The sequence below is a fragment of the Semicossyphus pulcher genome, unplaced genomic scaffold (assembly GCF_022749685.1).
Source record: "Semicossyphus pulcher isolate SPU_LCO1_2020_fin unplaced genomic scaffold, fSemPul1.0.p SCAF_3, whole genome shotgun sequence".
Classification (NCBI taxonomy): Eukaryota; Metazoa; Chordata; class Actinopteri; order Labriformes; family Labridae; genus Semicossyphus; species Semicossyphus pulcher.
The window spans coordinates 30,554,859-30,577,343 of record NW_027211704.1 but is presented as its reverse complement, the minus strand read 5'-3'; the positions used below and the strand labels follow the sequence as shown (position 1 = coordinate 30,577,343).

The 22,485-nt window shown below is 40.1% G+C and overlaps 1 protein-coding gene across 1 annotated transcript in view; it reads left to right on the top strand.

Moving 5' to 3' along the window:
- Positions 1 to 22,485, top strand: part of LOC138605535 (copine-9-like) — a 182,605-nt gene that overhangs the window by 47,515 nt on the left and 112,605 nt on the right. Inside the window, exons 4-5 of the mRNA XM_069677865.1 lie at positions 1,708 to 1,811; positions 21,221 to 21,260. Of these exons, the coding sequence (XP_069533966.1) occupies positions 1,708 to 1,811; positions 21,221 to 21,260 (144 nt within the window). The remainder of the gene's footprint in view (positions 1 to 1,707; positions 1,812 to 21,220; positions 21,261 to 22,485) is intronic.

Genomic DNA, 22,485 nt, shown 5'->3' with positions numbered 1-22,485 from the left:
TGTTTCATGGTGTAATAACCACCAACCATCAAAGGTGAACAGTCTGTACCTATTGGCCAATCAGATAACGACTGTTTATCTGTGCCTCACACTGGGAGGAATGTAGCTCAAACCATTCATTATCACGTTGACTGGCTTTTGTCATCACACAGGTGATACGATGAAACACACAGCTGCTGTTCTTCCTTTAATCAGACATTTAATTCACCTGTAATGTAAGTTCTTTTCATGGACACACCGTGATTCAAACACAATGCTTCATGAAATAGTACGACATTGGTGCCTGATTCACTTTTTGATGGTGTCCACTGGACACATACCAATCAGAACACATTAACCTGAAGGTTTCAGAGCAGCTGATTCGAGGATCACTAAGCATCCACACCCAACCACAGAGACAAACACCTGATGGAGACGATCATCTCGTCTCAGCTGTATGGAGTTTGACTGACAGGAGAGCGGGAGCAGAGGTGGGGGTGGGGGTTATGGGTATTTTCCAAATCGATAGCTCATCACTGTCACCCTGCCTGAAAGCATCGTCTCGTGAGTGGAGGGATGAGTTTGTGATTGGGGAAAAATCAACGAGAGAGTCACTTCTGTGAGAGGAAGCTATTAATGTTTATCACAGTGTGACAGGAATTGTTGGCAGATTACTGCTCTGATGGCACAGGTGATACCAAAATAGAGTATATAATGTCATGTATTCCTGCTAAAGTCAATCTTCCTGCTGCTCCTCTCTTTATTGCACTCTCCTGTCTTGGGATGGGTAGCGAGAACCAGTACTCGTCTTTGAGAGGGAGTCTGTGAAACCGTGCTCATTTTCAAACATATCCTGATCGAGACACATCTTTCACTAGAGTTTACACTATTTTTGCAAGCACACTGTACATTAGCCTCCTAGCTAACGTAACGTTACCATTCAGAGACTGCGCCCATTCTCTCTTCAGAATCAGAAATAACTGTAATAGGCTGCACGCACGGTCGGCGCATGCGCACTTGCATTGCCTCGGCTCCGAAAGCTCCGGCTTCAGGCATTAGTGGGGCTGGAGCCAACGGCTCGAACTGATAGGGCTCGGGACCACCAGGGTCCTCCACCACACTAAGTGCTCTTCAGGGGACTCCACCTCAAAAGAGCCCTCTGTGCCATATACGCCTTGTGACTCTGTGTCTCTCTCCATTTTTCGCTGGCCAGGAGAGGAGACGTCACTGAGCTGCCGTACCTTTATGGAATAATTGTGTATATTGAGAAAAATATGCAGCTCTGCCTCTGCCAATTTACCTCAACCCTTATACTAATGATCAGGATTGTTCGGCTCAGCGAAGCTATCTTTTATTATCTTAATGTGATGAGATAGTAAATTGATTTTGTACAGCTGGACTCTAAAACTCAGTAACCCTCACATTTTTCTCTGTATTTGATGACTGATCTGGAAATCTAACTCTTTTACATTCATACTCCAATTTAACTTTCTCCAAGATGATCAAAGCAGGCTTGACTCGTGTACCGGTTTGAGGGCTGTCTTTTTAATCCTTATTAATTAGGTTAACCACATGCACAGTGTGTCACGATCTTTTAAATGTTTGAGGGATGAGATCTTGTAAACCTACAAACAGTGTTTGGTGTTTGAAGCTTTTCCCTCTCAGCGGATGTTCACACTGATAACCTGCTGTCTCTTCCTCTCTGTCTTGTCACTTTCTCTCCTCCAGTTCGGCCGGACAGAAGTGATCGATAACACGCTGAACCCCGACTTTGTGAGGAAGTTTGTCCTTGATTTCTTCTTTGAAGAGAAGCAGAACCTGCGCTTTGATGTGTAAGTGGAAACATCTCCGCCTTTTCAATCTACAGCACTGCTGTCTCGTTCCTTTGTTATACCGGGAAATGACTTCAATCAGGCCCACTCGTGCTTTGGCTGACTCATACCCACCAGGTTTAAAAGCCCCCAGTCAGGGCTGATTACTATAAATGACTCTCAATAAAATGACTGGAAATCAGTAATATCAAAGCTTACGTTACAAATTGCTTCATCTTTTTGTTTCCCGTTGGAAAGCTAAAAATAAAATAATAACATTTTGGAAAATAGAGCGTTGGATGACAGCCTACAAACTTTGTACCATTTTTGCACATTTTCTCAGACTTTTAGAATCTGCATTTCTATTACTGAGATGTATTCCTCAGTGTTGGTCCCTCCCTTTTGTAAAACACGTCCCTAAGGTAATACATGTATGAGCTGGGATTTATAAAGTAAGTATGACTAAAATTACGTTTTCTCGTCCAAGAAAATACCGAATGTCCGAATATAAGACGACCATCATTATGTGACTCCCTTTTTCAAGACTCATTTTTTGAATTAAAAAAAAAGAAGACCTCTTTATGACCAAATCTTTATTTATAAAGAAAATAATTACATTTGAAAATAATGATAACACAAAAACATCGAAGAAAACAAGGTTGGTTGTTGTTTTAACACCTTTTACATAAAATCATGTTTTTATTATCTTTAAGATATAAGACATATATAAGATGCCAGATTTAAATAAAAAAAAATGTTCACATGTGTAAGTGAAGCACATATTTTACTTAAATACCATAAAAATTAAATAACCTGTAGTCTAATAGTTATTAGGCCTTCCATCTCACAAACCTATATGTGCAGCTCTTTGGCGATCTCTAAAGCCCAGTTCAGATCAATGATTCGCAAAGCAGTTTTAGAATGTTGCAGAGAAAATTGCAGCGGTGTAAACAGGTTAGTTGCAGAGTGTCTGAAGCCATTGTGTGGAGTTGCAAAAGGTTTGACTTGTCAAATCTCCAAATGCAGATTTAGAACTGAATGATGATATTTCACTTCAGCCAATCAGGAAACAGCATAAATTGGCATAGGCACCCTGTCTCTGGTGCTGCAGATTCTCTCTTTCCAAACTCTCTGTCTTCAAAGTGTATTAATCAGTGTTACAGCTAACATTGCGAGCATGTCACTGTCACTGTCATCCACTTCTTTTAATAACGATAACAGAAATCCAGCTAGTTAATTCATATAACCTAGGCCTAATACTAACGTTATAGTATTAACGCATAAGTAGTGGGGTATGGCAGTGTGTCGTTGCTATGGAGACTGTCAGCTGCGTTGCGTTGCTCTGATGTAAACGGCCCAGTTTTAGAACGTTTACGATCAGATGTCAAGGGATCCTTTTAGTTTTAGTTGCATCCAGTCTCGTTGGGAATCATTGATCTAAACTGGCCTTAAGGCTCTCACTTGGAGATTGTTCTGCTACGTTTTGTTTTTCACACACTCACACACTCTCCAGTAAATGTCTCGGAAGCAGCCGCTTTGAGGACCACAGTAACATTTTCTCTGACTGTTATTTGTAAGACCATCTTTTTGGGCTGGCTGTCTTCGGACATTACACTCTGTGAGACCGTATTTCTTGGCTGCTTGAAAGTTGTTTAATGATTCTGCTGCATTGATAACCATTATCTTAAAATTAGCTTCATAACTCCGCCTCAGTTGTTTTTTTGACTTTTAAGCCACTTTGTTCTAGACCATCACCGTTTCTCTCCGTCTTTCATCCCCCTGGCTCTGTAAGTTGAGAGTGACAGTCGGCCTCATGAGGGGTACACTCGCTTTACAGATAAGTAGTAGTGAATGTATATTGGCATTTAAAAGTCTAGATAAGCCCAAGTCCCAAATACGATCCCCAAAAATGAATATATTATTATTTGTAGGCTCATCTGGCTGAAGTTAGTATTATTAAGCATTTTTTTTCCACCTATGAACATTTTTTTTTTCTTTTACTTTTTTCGTAGACTGAAACAAAGTTACAAAGTTTTTACTTCCATTTTTTCCCCAAAAATGTTTTACAGATGAAAATGAATTTTAATTTTTTTATCATTATTATGACAAAAGTTTTTTTCTCTGTTCTTAAGTCATAAAACACAGAAGCAACAAACAATTTACATTGTTATAAAAATGGATGACCAGATATATTTCCTTAACTTGCCTTTCGGGGCTTCCGTACATACAGACCACAGTTAGTATTGCGTGGTATCCTGTGGTCCACAACGTTTTCCTATAAATACTTTTTCTCTGAATCTTGCAAACACTCATTTTAATATGAGAATTGGATCCTTTTTGTCCAATCAAATCAAACCTGAAAAACTACTTTCACATCATCTTCACTTCGACGCTGCTGAGCTCAATTTTAACATCCACATGTCCCATCCGAGCGCAGCCCCAACTTCAACACTGTGCAGCACAAAGGCAACAATGAACATCTGTGATCACATGCAGACTCAATTCAGTATGAAGTATAAAAAACAGCATGTTTTGAATGTATTATAATGATGTTTTAAGTATATTGTGAAATCTACTGTGCCAAAAAGATTAAGAGAGTTATGTGGGTGAGAATTGTATCGGGGGGGTAAACAAACACAGCTGGCCTCTCCCTCATAACCACGCTGCCCTTGAGCAAGGTAATCAAACCCCAACTGCTGCAGCAAGTCTTCCTCTCTTTAACAGTTGTGGATTAAACAGATAAATGTCTGGAGGCAGATATCTGTATTCGGAATCATTGCTGAAACAAAGACAATTGTTTTGTTTGTTTCAGTGACAAACTTGATTAGGTTTAATGCACTGGATGAGTAGTTATTTCATTCAAACGCAGTATTTACGCAGCCTTTTATTATATCTTTATGTTTGTCACCATTTATTTCCCCCTCTATCTTGTCAAAGCTCATATCCACCTCTAAGTCGTTTGGTTCAAAGTTTTAAAAATAAGATCTTCTGAAGGATGTATGAGGAGAAGAAAGAGGGAAATATACTCATAGAGTTTGCAAATGAGTACATGAGCTGTGCTGCCAGTTGAGGATAACACGAGTCCCAGAGGGATCAGAGGAAAGAGAACAGTGTTGTTGTTTGTTTACAGATCTGCAGAACTTCTTTGTTGTTACCGATCTCAAACTTTACCTTAATGTGAAGACACTCAAGAGGCACACAGGAGGAGGAAAACTGCACCTCCTCCTTCTTTTCACGGAGGGGATCGATGCCCCTGCAGGGGGGCTCAGAGGAGACCCAGCATGGGGTCAGGTACATTAAGAGGCCAGAGAGCCTATCACATCCATCCTATTGATCAGAGCTGCTCTTCATTCTCTGCCTATCACTGTGTGATCAATAACTCTGAACATCAACACAGGGCTTCTGCATTTATCGGACCAATCCCAATTCTCAGTCAATAACAGAAGAAGCTTCAGTTTGAATTGATAGGTTTGTTCAAACCTTAAATCTCAATGAGGAAGCTACACATGGGACACTGGACACATGGGACACTGTGTCCATTGTAAAGATACATCAAAGGACTGTTATATGTCACGTTCAATATCTCATCGAGAGGTCACATGATAGGAAAACTGACAGACTGTTATTGTCAATCAAAGCTGAGTGCAAATTTCATACAAAAAGAATTACTGTATGAAGGTTTTAAGGTGACACACTGCTGATATACACTGTAACACAGATGACTAAACTGACTATCATTTGGTATTCCATTTCATATTGAACTACTGATTAGATAGATGTCACATCTAACACTGAACAGAAAGACATGGTGGCACATACAAACTACAAATAAACATACTAAAATTTGTTTCTAAACCAGACTAAAACTTACAAACGAGACATCATCTGACTATCCGTACCCCACAAAATAATGAGTTAGCATTAGGAAGGTTTGGGTTTTCTAGGAGGCATGTAATTAATTAAAATTATGAAATACGATTCTCTCTAGTTTTATCGTTGTCATGTTTTGCAGCTATACATTATCCTGGATTTGTTATCAAGAAAAAGGTGTTTAAAAGTCTAGATTCAGTTCAGAAGTACTTTATATACTACTGTCAACAAATCCAGTGTTAAGACAAAAAACACTGTTTGTTATTCTGCTAACAAATCTAGTGCATATTCAAGCCTAATAACATCATATTCCTCCATACTGCAGAGCTCAATTGTTGTAAAAAAAACATTAAAAATCTATAAATTAGTCCCATTCTTATACTCGGTGGAATGTTCCCTGATTAAAGAGATACGTCTGTTAAGTCACTATCTATCGCTGAATGAGGTAACATAATGGTGATTGAGCCTATGGCCCACTAATGAAAGCCTTTGCATTTGCAGTGTTACAGACTGGGTGTCTGTGGCGCCAAGTTAGTGACGCGTTTTCCAACACCCAGCAGTGGTATGGTCTGCCAGAGAGAGAGAGGGTAGGCGGAGCTAAGCAGCTGCTTTTCCGGTCCCTGCAAGTGTTGCGAATAAACAGTAATCTACTATGGCTGAACAAACTTAGATGAAGGCAAACAATTTAAAAAGGAAAGCGACCGTCAGCGAGGAAAATCAAGAGTTACAACCGGAGCCAACCGTGGACGTCACACATGCAACACTGTCTGGATATCTGGGAAGTGTGCTCCCGCAATTACAGCTTATCGCCATAGGTGCCGCCAAAGAGAACGAAACTGAAACCTTGGAGATTACCCATCGTCCGTCCTGCGGCCCCTCAAAACAACAAAGTACAACATAGACACAATCAATTCGGAAAGCTCAGCAACCTACATGTTATTTCCTCCTATAGAATATAGTTACAAATATTACAGCGACATGTCCTGATCAAGTCCTTATCCTGATCTAAATCTTTTATGTTGATTACCATAAACATCTTATACTTATAGGTACATAGCAGCAGGTGACAGGCAGTGTTGATCAAATATGTATCTGGTGTATCGACTTTTACTCATCCTATAAGCTTCAATTATTCATACGATATAAATTTGATCTGGGGGATTCAGACTGCTGAAATTGGTCTGAATGGATCAGTGAACAATTACATGAATCAATCTGTTTTAGAAAACTTAGGATTGGTGTTTGGCTGAGTACAGACGGCTTGTAGAGACACACAAACAAGAAACATGTTTAATTTTGGCCTGCCATCAAGTTACTCATGGATTAGTGTTAATTAGTGACGGCTGATATGATCTCACTGATCTTATTGTCAGTCTACAGGGTGAAAGTGACGCACAGCAAAAGCTACAAATTAGAAGCTTCTATTTTAATATTTGATACTTAATGTTTTTTTTTCCAATGAGGGAGAGTCTGAGCTTTGAAAGCCTATTTCTCAACCAGAAATGGAACATACACCTTCACCTTCAAGAACAAGATTTTGTTTGCATATATCCAGTGAAGGCCTCACACCGAAGGCTATAGTAACCGAAGCAGCACTGCAGCACAAGCAGGCTGACGTCGACAAAAGACATTAGGGAACAGCAACAAACAAATGAACAAGAACAGATCCAATAAATGGCTTCGGGCATCTCCTAATGGGTCCTTATTTTAAAGAATTACGCTCACATTTGGAAGCCACATAGAGGTGAGTGACGATGAGAGAGTGTGCTGATTTACTGGCAAACAGAAAAATACAGAAAATTACCAGCATACAGTGTGAGAGAGTGTAAACTGAAGTTGCATGGTAAGGATGAGAGAATAAATTAAATGGACAGATGCAGATCAAACTACCACATTCGTGCAGGTGGTCCGTCCTGTTTAAGCAGGCCTGAATTGGAAAGGAAGTCATTGATCCAAAATGTTTGGGTAGAAAGAGAACAAACATGGGGTTGGCTGGTTGACAACAACAGAATTTCAAGAGTAAATCTAATTAAACGGGTCCATTCAGTAAACTGATAAAGATTTTCCTGCCAAGCTTGTTAAGGTAAATAATCAAGCATTTATACATTTCACAGATGGCTTTGTGACAAAAATACAAGCATTAAAGTTATAATCTTGAAGATCTCTGTTTTGTTCTCTTTGGCGGCACCTATGGCAATAAACTGTGATTGCGGGAGCACACTTCCCAGATATCCAGACAGTGTTGCATGTGTGACATCTCCGGTTGGCTCTGGTTGCAACTCTTGATTTTCCTTGCCGACGGTCACTTTCCTTTTCAGACTGTTTGCTTCATCTGAGCGTCGAATTTGTTTCTTTTTCTTTGGATTTTCACTTATTTTTGAAGTTGTATCTGTAGTCATCCATCTTTTCTTTGTTTGTTCAGCCATAGTAGATTACTGTTTACTCGCGACACTTGCAGAGACCGGAAAAGCAGCCGCTTAGCTCCGCCTACCCTCTCTGGCAGATCAAACACTGCTGGGTGATGGTAAACGCGTCACTAACTGGGCGCCGCTTGTGATTTTTTCCACGAAAGTCGCCACAGACAGCCAGTCTGTAATAATGCAAATGCAAAGGCTTTCATCAGTGGGCCATAGGCTCAATCACCAGTGTGTTACCTCATTCGGCGATAGATAGTGACTCAACAGATATTTATTCAAATGAAAAGCTTTGAGATTATCACTTTAATTATGCAGTGACATCTAGAATAAGCTTTAGTGTTCTCAGAGCTGTTGAAATCGTGTAAGGGAACAAATAATGAGCTCAAAATAAATGTATATAAGAGAAAATGAAACACGGTGTTACTTTGCATGCGTTACAGTCCAAGTTCATGGTGCTGAGTGTGAAGTTTGAATCTTCCCTCCCCTGGGACAGCAGCTGCCCCGCTTAGAGAGGAGGCTTAATCTCCAGACCGACTTAATCATTAATGCTGAATTATTAAACATGCAAACACACACACACACACACACACACACACACACACACACAAAGGTGTTGTGCATCATCCTATTGTAGTTACTACCTGATTCACTGTCCTTCACACAACAGCAAATCTTTTGTTACCGTTGTTGTGCAAAACCTCCACTGATCGCACGCTTTGACTTTTCATTCTGTGCTTTCACATTAGAAACAAAGAATTAATCTGACTAATCAATTGTTTACTCCCACTTTTAGCAGACATAATTTGACATTTGTAATGAAAATTGCCCTTGAATTACTAATAGATTCACACAAGGTTCAAACCTACCTCATGTTGAGGATGGATCAGTAATTCATTAATGAAAGCTAATGAAACACAAAACAAGTTTTACCTTGATGAAAGCTTTTTTAAAGAATTTATGTGCAGTTTGAAACAGAAATGTAAAGTCTTTGAATCAAAAATTAAATAACACTAAACATTGCTGTCACTCTTCATTTTTTCTTCCCTTTGTTGACCTTCAAAAAAATCACCAAACTGAAGTGTTTAGAGTGTAAACATAAAGGTTCTTGTAGCTCACAGGCGTTCCCAAAGGACATTAAAAAGATGAACACTTAACCTGCAGGGCACTTCAACAAAGCTTAACTTGTCTTTTTCATAAAGACATCCTGCAATCCCAAAGTGAAGAAGACTAGTTACTCTGCCCGCTTTGCGTTTTTTACAGTTAAAGTAATAATCTCGAAGATTTTCATTTAAATAAATGTCTGTCAAGTCACTATCTATCACCGAATTAGGTAACACAATGGTGATTGAGCCTAAGTCTAAAACTGTCTAAAAAGGAAAGCGACCGTCAGCAAGGAGTTACAACTGTATGCTGGGAAGTGTGCTCCCGCAATTTCAGTTTATCGCTGTAGGTGCTGCCAAAGTGACAAAACTGAGGTCTTCAAGATTACAACTTCAACCAAAAAAAAGGTATATTCCTGCCCCACTGTGTCATTTTACACATTTGTAACTGTGCGTTCACAACGAATGCAAATAGACGCGAATCTGCGGCGAAATTTCATACAAAGTCAATGCAAACCATGGAGATAAGCCCCGCTCCCTCTCCTCCATTCCGGAAGCGAATATTCGCTTCTTGTTCGGTGTGAATGCACAGAACACAACAGTGAGCAATTGTAAAAATAGGAAGAACAGGACACTGCTGTCTTCTGAGCAAGTTGCAGCTTCTTAATCTGAGTTATAGAACCATAAGACATAATCATCAAACAGTCATCAATGAAATTCATTCACAATTTAAGGCATGAGTGTATGTAGGGGCCAGGTAACACTGGTGGGCAAAGTAAGCAGCTCTAATGACTCATCTGTTAGATCATGATTCATATAGAAATACAACATATACATATCAGTGTAGTGGCAGCTGCGATCCTAGCAGCTTCTCAGTCTGTTGCCTTTGGTGGCCTGAACTTCAACATAAATGCCCTTATTAGTTTAGATTTTAATAAAACCATAATAAAGCTTGAAATAAGGCTTGGATTGCAAAAGTTGATATTAGTGATTGTCACCAAACACAAACCTGAAAGATCCAGTAAGAGTTCAGTGGCAATGATGACAAATTAACATCAATACTTGTTATTCTGCAGGTTTCTCTGACTTCACTGATCCATGAATTTATAACTGTTTGTGGTCAATAATATAATCATGAAATATCTGTCTTATTGGTCGCTTTTCCCTCTGTTGGTAGAGATATTCATTGTTAAAGCCACAGCCTCACAGTCCCACACAGCAGGGATGCTGAAAACAGCCTTAGAAACAGGAATAAATGGGCGTTCAGTGTGTTTCCAGCATGGCCCAGATATGGATTATACCGAGTCCCAGGAGAGTGCTGTGGTTCCCTGATACGGGGTCACGGGAGGGTATTCCAATAAAAGTGAGCATCCAGTAGAGGGAATCAATTATTAAAGTGAAACCTCTCCACGCGGGTTATTTTTAGCCTGGTGGATCACAAAAGAAAGATGTGGAGCAAAGTGATGTATGACTTCCACGAGGAACGGAAGATAAATGGACCTAAATGATGAATCGTGACAACAAAAGAAATACATCATGTGAAGACTTGTCACCTGTGATCCACTGATTTTTTTCTTGAGAGATATTATGTTGGAATGCTAGATTTAGCATTGTGTTGTAATAGATATCAGTGTAGATAGTCCATAAATCACAGAGTGGTGCAGCAATAAGTCTATTGTCTCAAATCATATGAAAGGACCAGATTCACCAACGTGTCGGTCACACAGTATATTCCCTGCCTGAGCCCATTTGTTGCTATATCAAACATAACTCTAATATCTATTACTTACATCAATATTGTTTTGTTTTTTACTTTTTAAAACAGCGAGGCCCTTTAGCTTTTAAATACTGAAATAGTAGGAAAAATGGCATTTGTTGGGAACTATTTTCAGCAGCGGATCAATCCACATTTGCTGCTACAGTCATTATCTCTGGCAGAGAGATGGTGTATGTGGAACTGAGTCAAAATAAACTCAACGTGTTGAGTGAATGTGACACCTGTTCTCATTTTATAGTCATCAAATATGGCCGCTTTGCCCAGACCATGGGCGTCTTGTACAGACACACCAGGTGTGTTTCAGTGTCTGTATTCTGCCCCTCTATGCAGAAATCTTTTATAATACACGTAAGTTTACCTTGTGTGTCTGTATGAGACACTTGGGAAAGAGAACGCAGTGCAATAATGCGTCTCTTGGATGTGTTTTTCATAGTTTTTGAGGCACAGTCATAAATTATATCAGGGTTTGATACTCACACAATACTTGTTAGTAGGAAACAATCATAGTCAGACAGCAACAGCAGATCCATTTCCTCTGAGCCAATGAGTATCACATCCTGCAGGCTGCTGCGATCCACCTAATGTAATATAATCCCACTGCTGAACAGAAGAGCTTGTAGCTTACAGTGGAGGGAATGTGTTTTATACGATTTTACCCTCATTTTACGATCATATTTAACACATAGGACAACTGTCGGGTGTCTCTATGGATCCTGAGAATAAACTACTGTAAGGAACAGCCATCGCAGCAAAATCTATTTTTTCTCAAAGCAGCAGCAGTTATGTAATTAGTGACATTTGCAAAAAAAAAGCACATTTATTTTTAGAAAGCTGCAGTTAATTTGTATATAGCATAAAAAAATGGTGTAAAAAAACAGTATGTGTTTCCTTTAAAATGATGACAGCATACCCCTACCTCTCTGATAGTGTGTGATTCTATATAATGGGAAAATACATAGGGTAGAATTAGGTGTTTTACACTGGGCTTCCTCTGGATAAATTGGTATTTTTCAAAACCACTCATGTACAAAAACTAATTTTCAGAAACAGAAAAAAAGTATATGAAGTCAAACTGAACCAATTAAATGACCAAGTAATGAAATAATAGAATAATATTTTGTAGGAAGAAGTGCCAGTGGGATATGATAAAGGAATACTATGGGGCATGTGTGTACCTCAGTCTGTAGTATTACAGTTAATATAGTATGCGTTGCTTACTATTAAACATTGAACACCCTTTTTTCTGTTGCTAAGACTGTTTTTTTACATTGTCTTTTGTGAGGGGATGTGAGCCTGTTTGTACATCATGAAAATCAGGGGCCATTGTTCGTTTGGTCCAAAGGTGAGCTGCAATGCAAGTTGAAGAGGTTTAAGCCATCCTAAACTCTGATTGCAGATATTTGGAAATTCAGGAGAGCTGTACCCACCCCCGCTCTCCTTGCCTTCATGTTAACACTGAAAAATAAAGATGTGGCTGCAACTGCTTAGTGCAGTGATTCCCAAACTGGGGGGTGCGTCCGTTTAAGTGGCCACAGTGTTAACCAGCACCGGGACGTGTGTCGCTGATAACGGAATTACACTCAATGAAAAGCCGCCTGGCGTAACTGAAAGCCTGATCATCCAGCTGACATTGCGTGTGACAGCAGCAGCCGTATCAGGTGCTTGTTTACAGTTTACAGGCAGGTGACACACAGACTGCTGCACAGCGGTCAGGTCTCTGTGAGCTCTGCTGAAGAGCTGCACTAACATGATATCAGACTGACTTTTCCTGTTGATAAGTCGTGTTTTCCTTTTGCACCAAGCAGCAATAAAGTAGCAGCTTTACATATTTCACTTAATTTGCTTCACTATTGCACTTAATTTGCTTCACTATTGCACATCCTGCGATGTGACTATTGCACATGCGCACATCGCAACTGCGATGGTGGTTTCAGCCCTATACTCAACGATCATGCCAAACGGAATGGCTTTACTGAAATTGCATCTGTGCCATCAAATGCTCAACTCGCCTCTGATAAAGTAGCTCACAGAGCTGCTTCATGTAAAAAAGAAGCACACTATAGCTGAGGCATTAATTCTACCCTCAGCTGTTGTGGTTTCACTTATGACTGATGAAGCAACAGTCAGCAAACTTAATTCTATCCCTCTGTCAACAACCATTGTGAGGATAAACAAAAGATATCAAGGAGCAGCACGTGTCCAATAGCGTTTGTTAGTGTTTATGGATGTAGGCTATGTTTATGTGTTGATGAGTATGTTGAGGGGTAGGAGGAGCCTGAAAATATTTTCATCTACCAAAGGGGGGCCCTGCAGAAAAAGTTTGGGAACCACTGGCTTAGTGTCTTAAATCACCTTTAAGTACAGTCAGAGCTATCGTGTGACAAAGATATAGCCCTTCGGAGGGACAGACAAACTTCATGGGGCTTCCAGTGTAGCCAGCGATTAGCAATGAAATCTGGCCAAAACAACCTTTTTTTGCGCCCTGCATTGTTTACAGTCCAACTAGCAACTTGAAAAGCGAGAATGAAGTTATGGCTGAGATACGACATCTATTTACAGATAAAACACAGATGGGAGTCAGGATGGGAGTCAGGATGGCATTATGGGTGATTGCTTTCCATCCCTTTTGCTCTCCACACAGACTGCTTTTCTTGCATGCAACCAAAGCCTGCTGATACGTGATTGGCCAATACTATCCGGACTATAAACAGAAGCCAGAACAATTCTGATACCAAAATCTAGTCAGGCACCTACAGATTCTACATCTATATGCAGGATATGTGAGTTTTAAGTTTTATATATAGCAAGAACCAATTTATGTCCAAAAAGTTGACCACAACTCTGATTTGGGACAATGCCATACACTTAACAAAATGTACGAAGTTTTTTCAACCAAAAGCCTTAGTCATGGGTCTCTGGACCAAAGACAACAGGACAGAGAGCCACACGGACAATGAGCCTGCGATAATGTGAGCTTTAAAGACCCACCAAGCCATTCCACTGTATAAGGAAACAAATACCAGTAGAACCAGTGAAAGTAAACCGATACTAAAACCTAGCCATGGGTGCTAATAGTGTGAATTCCATCAGACTGAGAGCACAGGTGTTGCAATCATTGCTTATTGTAGAAAATGTAATTAAGGCTGTTCTACATTTTCCTTCTGCAGCCTGAATGAGACCTTAACTTAACATACCGTGCCCGGTGTATAATTAGGTTTTTAAATGTGCGCTGCACTCTGACACTTTATGCTGAGAGTGTAAAAAAAGAGTCCTTATGCATGATGCAAACTGAAAATGTACATCACATCGTGATTACCTTCACATTTCAAAACATGCCTTTTTAAATTAATGCATATGCTGCACTCCTGAAACCTGCAGATGTATTAGTGTCAAGCAATTACACAATGTTCAGTAAATAGCAGAGGTGACAGAATTCAATTGAAGTAATGTGATTTTGTAATAATTTAAATCCTCTCAAAACATTTAGAAAGTCTTCAAAGTAGCGAAACATGCTGCTTTTTCTATTTACAGCCTAAACCATCCTCTGCGACACGACCCTGAGTCCGGCCTTGTCATTCTGTCGGCGGCGACGGAGAGACTTGTGGTGTATAAGGGAGATGTAATAGTCGAGAGTTGACTGGATAAACAGGGGAACAGTTAGGTCTTGACTGATTGTGAATGACGGACAACGTATTAGATTGAAAAGATGTCAAAAAACCATTTGTGATTTGTGAGAATCATTTTACTACTAGTTAATTACCTGCTTTTAAAATAATAATCCTGAAGATTTTAACTTAAGTAAATGTCCTAAGTCACTGTCTATTGCCGAATGAGGTAACACAATAGTGATTGAGCCTATGGCCCACTGACGAAAGCCTTTGCATTTGCATTATTACAGAGTGGGTGTCTGGTGCGAGTTTCGCAGAAAAAAAATCACAAGCGGTGCCAAGTTAGTGACATGTTTTCTATCAGCCAGCAGTGGAGCTAAGCGGCTGCTTTTCCGGTCTCTGCAAGTGTCGTGAGTAAACAGTAATCTTCTATGGCTGAACAAACAAAGAACAGATAGATGACTACAGATACAACTTCAAAAATAAGTGAAAATCCAAAGAAACAGAAACAAATTGGACTCTCAGATTAAGGCAAACAGTCTCACAAGGAAAGCGACCGTCAGCCAGGAAAATCACAAGTTAAAACATCACACACACAATATTGTCTGGATATCTGGGAAGTGTGCTCCCGCAATTATCGTTTATCGCCATAGGAAACTGAGATATTCGAAATGACCACTCTAACAGTTATTTTCAAAAAACGTACACATGACAAATAATCCCATAAAGATATCTGAAACTAAATCTAAAGTTCCACAAGCTTTTGTTTTAGCGCTTTCTTCTGCATCTCCTGGTCTTCATCAACACATGAAACTGGCTCTGGTGTTGTCAGGTAGCTGGAGAAAGAAGCGGCCCAATAAATGTTTTTACATGAAGTTCACACTTGGGTTAAATGATAAAAGGTCTATTTACAGATATAGACAATGAGATATGGTTGAAAGCTTATTGACATAAAAAAAAGGAATTTATTTAGTTGTCACGTATGATTATCTGGGCTTGTTTCCCGACCTATTTGTTACTATTTTAATCTCCCTAATCATTATCAAATCCGATTTTCAGCTTTGCTATTTATTAAATATGAGTTTTCAGATATTTTATGTGTGTTTAGTAGAAGACTTAACTTGAAAAAGAAGACTTAATTGACTACATAATGTACATTTTAGGGTCTTTTGTGTTCCCAAACTAATTTTACCTTTAGCATTCCCTCTCCACACACGTCAGATTATGATGTTAAAAATGTAACCTCTCATTACTGTGTTGACTTTAACTGACAAAGCAGTAATGTGACTCCACTTCACTAATCCCCGCCATGATAACTGTATGAATCAGCTTTAATTACCTTGCTGCATATTTTGCACGGTGTAATGCTCTTACTGCAGAGTTTTAAGAGCGTGAGTAAATCTCTCGGCATAAAGCCGTGAAGAGAAGGAAATCCAAGTTTTTTAATAAACCTGATCTCAGGAGTCTCACGTACAGAGGAAGCTGCACCCTAAATTCCCAACACTGATTCTAATTTGGTGCAGCTCAAACGTGTGGAACTCAATTCACAAAAGACGAGTAGTTCTGTATTGTGTGAGCTGACTCCTACAGTGTGGGCTGCACGGAGACAAACAAAAGGAGGGATGAATATGAAGAAATATGAAGGTGACTTTCACTGCTTCAAAACACAAACAGCTTTCATTGTTCACCTTCGTTTGTGATTAGAAGCCCCCCCGGCTCCCCTGCCGCCTGCCATGTAAATCAAGGCCATTAGATTTTTTAGCAACTCTATTGCTCTTCCGCACTCAAATCTCATTTAGCCATCGCTCACAGGCTTATCCTACTGTGTGGTAATTTCATTTTATCCCACCCAAGCTCGGCATAGAGATCAGTTTGACATCGCTGGAGAAGGAGGTTTTTACAAAGGGAGTGTGGGGGGTTAGAGAGATTTCTGTTCAAATGGAGAAGCGGCGAGATTGAAGATTAGTGGTGATGCACAGGGGATGGCGATATAATGAAAGTGTGTGTGGGGCGGTATGGAGTGCTTTAAATGGAGAGCACTGCAATTGGTACTCTGGGAAAGCTGCAGTGGCTCGGTTGGTGGTATACATAGCTGCTGCTCTTATATTCCCTTTCAATTCAATTATTTCCATTAGTCCCCTGCTTTTACCTCCCTCTTCAAAGACCTTTAACCGAACACTTGGCATGCGCCGAACCGAAATCCAGAAAGCAGCAGGCAATCAAAGTGATTTGAGTGGGTTCTGTGTTTTTTTCATTTTCCGAAATAACTGCATCATTGTACTGCCTTCCAATCAGCAGGGCTAGAAAACACAAGGGTGTGTAGAGGATTTCTTCTCCCCTGAAAACTCTGAAACACGCCCTCCCACCTCTTCCTGATGCAGGGCGTGTAGGCCAGTTTGTCACACAGTTGTCAGTCCCGTCACGCTGTAACACTGTGGTCTCTTTTCTGACCATGCAGAACCACCACCTGTCCGTCAAAGGGCTACAAGGCGTGAGAAGGGGTGAAGTATTGTGGAGAGAAAACAGTAAAAACAGTGACAGCAGAAGAGAAGGAGGGGAAACATCACACTATGTGAAGAACCCTGTCTCCTATAAAATATGTGTATACACTGACACTACGCCAGGTTTTAACCAAACGAATACACTTTGGTGAAACTAATTGATGACTGGGAAGATGGTATGTCAATTTTTTACCAGTCTACAGCAGGATGTTGGGGTAAATGTTAAGGAAAACAAAACCACATGCAGGATTTGACACCTGCGCTTGACATTATATTATTCAGATTGTAATAATGAAAAGACTAAAACATAGTTCATGTCCACCTCCTACATTAGCTGCAATTCAAATTTAGAGATATCAAGAATTTTCATCTCCAACTTGATAAAAATAAAGTAGAGGTGTCACTAAATGAGTCACAAAATGTTTCCAAAAGCCCCACGCTGACAGTTACACAGAACTAAAATCTGATATTAAAATCACTCTGTTGGACTCAGGTCCAAGCCCCCTCTTCAGCCAGTGAACACTTGTGGGGTGGACATTGAGGTGGTGCCTACCTATAAATATCTAGGCGTACACCTGGATAACAAGTTGGACTGGTCCCTTAACACAGACGTACTCTACAAAAAGGGGCAGAGCCGCCTCTTTTTCTTAAGGAGGCTCAGATCTCTAGACATCTGCAGTAAGATGCTGCAGATGTTTTATTAGTCTGATGTGGCAAGTGTACTGTTTTATGCTGCAGTCTGCTGGGGAGGCAGTATAAGACACAAGGATGCAAGATGAAAAAAAGCTGGCTCTGTGATTGGAGTCAGGTTGGACTCACTGGGGGACGTGGTGGAGAGATGCACACTGAAGAAGGTTGAGGCCATTCTAAACAACACGGATCATCCACTTCATAACATCGTGATGGACCAAAAAAACACAGGTGGTGGACGGCTCCTCTATCTTCACTGCAGGACGGAGAGATATAGAAGATCTTTTGTACCCACAGCCATCAGACTTTTTAATTCTTCAATAAATGGTAGATGAGATGCCAGACAAGTGAATGTCTAATGTATGACTAATGTATGTCATTAGTTTTATTAGTTTGGACACTACCTGGTCATGAATCAAAGTATTGGACTATTTAGAAATTTGACCTGTAATTACAGTTCATCCTGTGAACATGAATTCCTGTACCAGAATTTAGTGGCCATAATCCAATGGTTGGTCAAACTCAAGGTGGCGATCCAGTCAAAGTCTTGGGAGTACAAATTCATTAGATTTAACCTCTGAGAACCTTCACAGTCCAGTCCAGTCCTTTTTTGGCAATACATCCACTATATGTGGAGCGATCTCACTGGATAAGTAAAACTCGTAGACCTTGTAGTAGATGAAAAGCTGTTGAACCCTAAAGTTCATCTTATGTTTATTGTGGTAAATCTTTTAGGAAACCCATCCTATATTTGTCTCGATATTTACCTTACGCCCGAGATGGGGTTGAGGCATCACCAAAGTAAGCTAGCTTAGCCCTTTGGGGATCATGTATGGCTTTACAAAATGTTGGGTCAAAAGGCCCTATACTCAAAAAATATAAATATATGTAATATTAGATCAAAATGGAGACTGAGAGCTGAGGTTGGCAATAAAGGTAACTAATTATTTATGTCCTTAAAACCACTGTGTCCCAATCCAGGGGCTGCATAAGGCCGATTGGGTCACTGTAGTGCATCGAAGGCTGTCCCAATTCGAAGGCTCCTTCGGATGCTGCCGACAAATGTCGCCCTCCTTTTGCCGGGCCACGAAGGATCCATCGGGTGCATCCTATGCGGCCCAATGTATCCCGAGATTCATTGTGTGGCAATTCAAACAAGATGGCGGACTCTTTAGCAGCTGAGGAATACACTTTAAATGTAAACGTTTTAGGTTTCAACTCAGTTGAACAGCTAGTGATACACATGTAAAAAAACAAATAAAAATAATAGGTTAAGTTACGTGATGTTAGTTATGCTAGCTAGTTAGCCTGCTAGCTACCTGTTGCTAGGCGACAGGTGAGGGCGAGAACAGCTGGTGTTGTAAAACAGGAAATCCTCCATAGACCAGACCGTCTCGTTTCAGTTCAGCTTTAGTGGTCTACACAGGCTATGAACGGCGCATCCTCCATACACCGCCTCCTTCAAAGGCTGCAGCCCATGAATTGAGACACAGCACACATGTTGTAAAGGCTGGTTATAGCTTCAAAATCTCTTGCTAAAAGATCAGATCTCTTACAACCTTACAACCCCAGCAGGTGTCTGAAGTCCTCTGACAGGAGTTGCTTCTTATCCCTCGCTCCAGGCTCAAAAGCACTTGTGCATTTCAGTTTGTAGCTCCAACACTCTGGAACTCTTTACCAATAATTCTTAGATCTCTGGATACTGTTGTAACCTTCAAAAAGCACCCTAAAACCCATCTACTACGACTAGCTTTTTCTGTTGTGTATATTGTTGTTTCTGCTGCTTTTTACCCCTTTTTCTTGTTGTTTTTACCCCAAACTTGTTTTCACTTTGTATTTTGTTGCTTTTACCCTGTTCCTGTTTTAAATTTGGTTTTGTGTTTTTATCGTGTAAACCCTAGACCTTGTACTGACAAAGGAAAACCTGTCCAACAGCCCAAATCATTTCCACGAGGAGAAACGTGCTGCAGCTTAAGAAAAGAGGCCCGTCCAAAAACACACACAAAAGTTCAAAAGGAATACAACAGCAAAGTGCTGCAAATTAAAATAATGAACCACAAAACTTAAAACATAAGCAACGAAGCACAGAAATCTCTTTATATCCAGTCAACGCAATGGAAGTCTTTCAATTGCAATCCAATTGAATCTACTGAACATTTAGAGGTTCAGTTTAAAGGTTTTTTTATATGTTTTGAAAAGTTTTCAGAAATGGTTCCTACTTAACTTTTTCTTATGTTGAATAAAACATAATCCGAGCAGCATTATTTTTCTCCCTAAAGATATTTTCAAATGCAAATGAGTTGAATAATTATGTCTGTAATGAAAAAGTGTTGGTGAAGAATAGAGAACAGGGATAAAGAAGTAAAAACTAATATTGGGAAATAGGGGGAAGGTAGCTCGGGACATAAGCATACCCTCCACCAAAATTCACTCCTACAATCATTTCACTTTGAAATGCAAATATACTGTGGAGTGAAAAAGCATCTGTACTGTGCCAAGTTTGTGCCAACTGTTTAAAGTGTTGTAGACATTGTCGACTCTGTGCTGTTGAAAGTCTGGAAGTCAGATTTTATATTGTCGAAGCTCTGTTTTCTCCCCTGGCTAACAGAGGAGCAGCCGGTCCACAGGGCTTCAGCACTAACACGACAACACTGTGGCTTTGTCACTCGTGTTCCTGCTCCCTGGAGGACAGAACACTACTGAGATGTACAGTGCATGCTGAATATAAAGTTGGAGTAACTTGCTCGGTACAATACTCACTCTGGTTCTCCTCTGGGTCAACAATGAATTCTTTGTACAACTTCTATATGTGTTTACATGCTCCCTCCACTTCCTGCAGCAAAGAGCATGTTAACGATTGTCAGGTTAAATATGTGACTCTGTAACTGTAGAGGAGAAAGAGATCAGAAACAGGTGAAGAGATTGAAGCTTGTTTATGCAGAGCTCTGAGTCGTCCTTCATCTCCTCTGTAGACATCAGAAACACGGCGACAGGAAACGAGCAGGGCAGAGAGGGAGACGGGGAGATCCAGAGAGAGATGAGGAGCAGAATAGTACATGATGTCTGTGTAATGTTATTCCACACGCGAGTAGAGATTTTCTTTGTCAAACATGAACAGAGCCCTTTCAAAGAAGCCCCCAGTGAGGGCTCTTTAAAAGGAAGTCCTCGGGGAGACAGTGGTCTAAAGAAAGCGGGAGAAGCAACACATCTGCCAGAAAGGAGCGACTTTAGTCTAACAGTGATCCCAGAGTTCATTCTATAGCATGAAATCCTCCAAAGTCCCTCCTGTGTACACTATATATCATTATTTAATAAGCATATAGGATTATTACTTTTGTATTCCTTTTAGATCTTCCCATTATGTCATGTGATGCTCTCTGACTCTTGGATGTCTGTTACATTCTGTTTTATAAAGTGTGTATTTCAAAGAAATTGTCTTAACTCAGTTGGTTTTTGTTTAATTGCAGGTATAACGTGGATACCAGGAGCTCCAACCTCTCGAAACATGTAAGCAGCATTTAAGAGATCGTGTTAAATTGTTTCAAAATGACATGTGAACACTGAGGCCTGAAACTATAGCAAGAGGAACTAAAAAATTAAAAATGTAACTGAATAACTGAAAATTTTAACTAAGAACAAATAGTTTGGCTGTACAATTGTTGTATAAAAAGATACATTTTCATAGGTTTACCTGACCGTAACAGTTGGTTTAATTCGAACACCATCAGTTAATAAAATAGTGTAAACTTTATAAATTTTACTTTTTTACTACATTTTAAATTTCAACTTTAAACAGAACAGGGATTGATTTTCGTCCGTTGTAAAACCAAGGGGGCATCTATCCATCCATTACCTATACCGTGGGGTCACCTGTAGTCAGTCACAGGGCTGACACATAGACAGAGACAGACAGCCATTCATGCTAATTCATTGCCTAAGGGCAATTTAGAGTCACCAATGAACCTAACGAGCAGGTCTTCGAACTGTGGGAGAAAGCCGGAGTACCCAGAGGGAAGCCATACGCAGGGAGAACATAGATACTGCACCCCAAATAGTGCTAACTCAGTCCAACAAGTGTGGCTCACCTGGCACATAAAGCAACGTCTCATGCTTTGGGCTTTACTTCCTCTGTATGCGGTCCACTGAATGTGCACATTAGAGTAGACTTGACTTACTTTTCTCTGCTCAATAAAAGTTGAAAAAACTCCACACAAGAATTGATGTCAAAGATTCTTAATATAAAGATTCAGACTTTACCTTTTTTAAGTTCAAGATGTCCTGTCATCGGTTTTTCAGATGTCTCTTTTATAGCGGTGGCTGACGGGGAAAATGCTTCATCAAAAGTCATCAAGGGGAATTTTAAGCATCACTAGCGTGAGTGGGCATAAAATGAAAAAAGGCTGAGCTGGCGTGCCAAATCAAGGTCTTAAGTAAACGTCCACAGGCCTGCCTGTCTAGCTAGCTTATCTGAATTCATGGGTCGATAAACAAAATGAGCACAGGCCTTTTTGGCTAGCTGTCAACTACAGCTAACATTGTCATTTAGACACTAGCGAAGTAAATGCTAGTTAACCATATTCTGAGTAGGCTGCTGCTGAAGTGACACAGCATAAATCTTTAAAAACATTTTAGCTAGCAAGCTAACAGTGTTTCATTGACACCCATGACATGATCAAATGTTAGCAGCTTGGACAAATAGGCTACATAACCTAAATTAAAGCTGTTTGCTGAA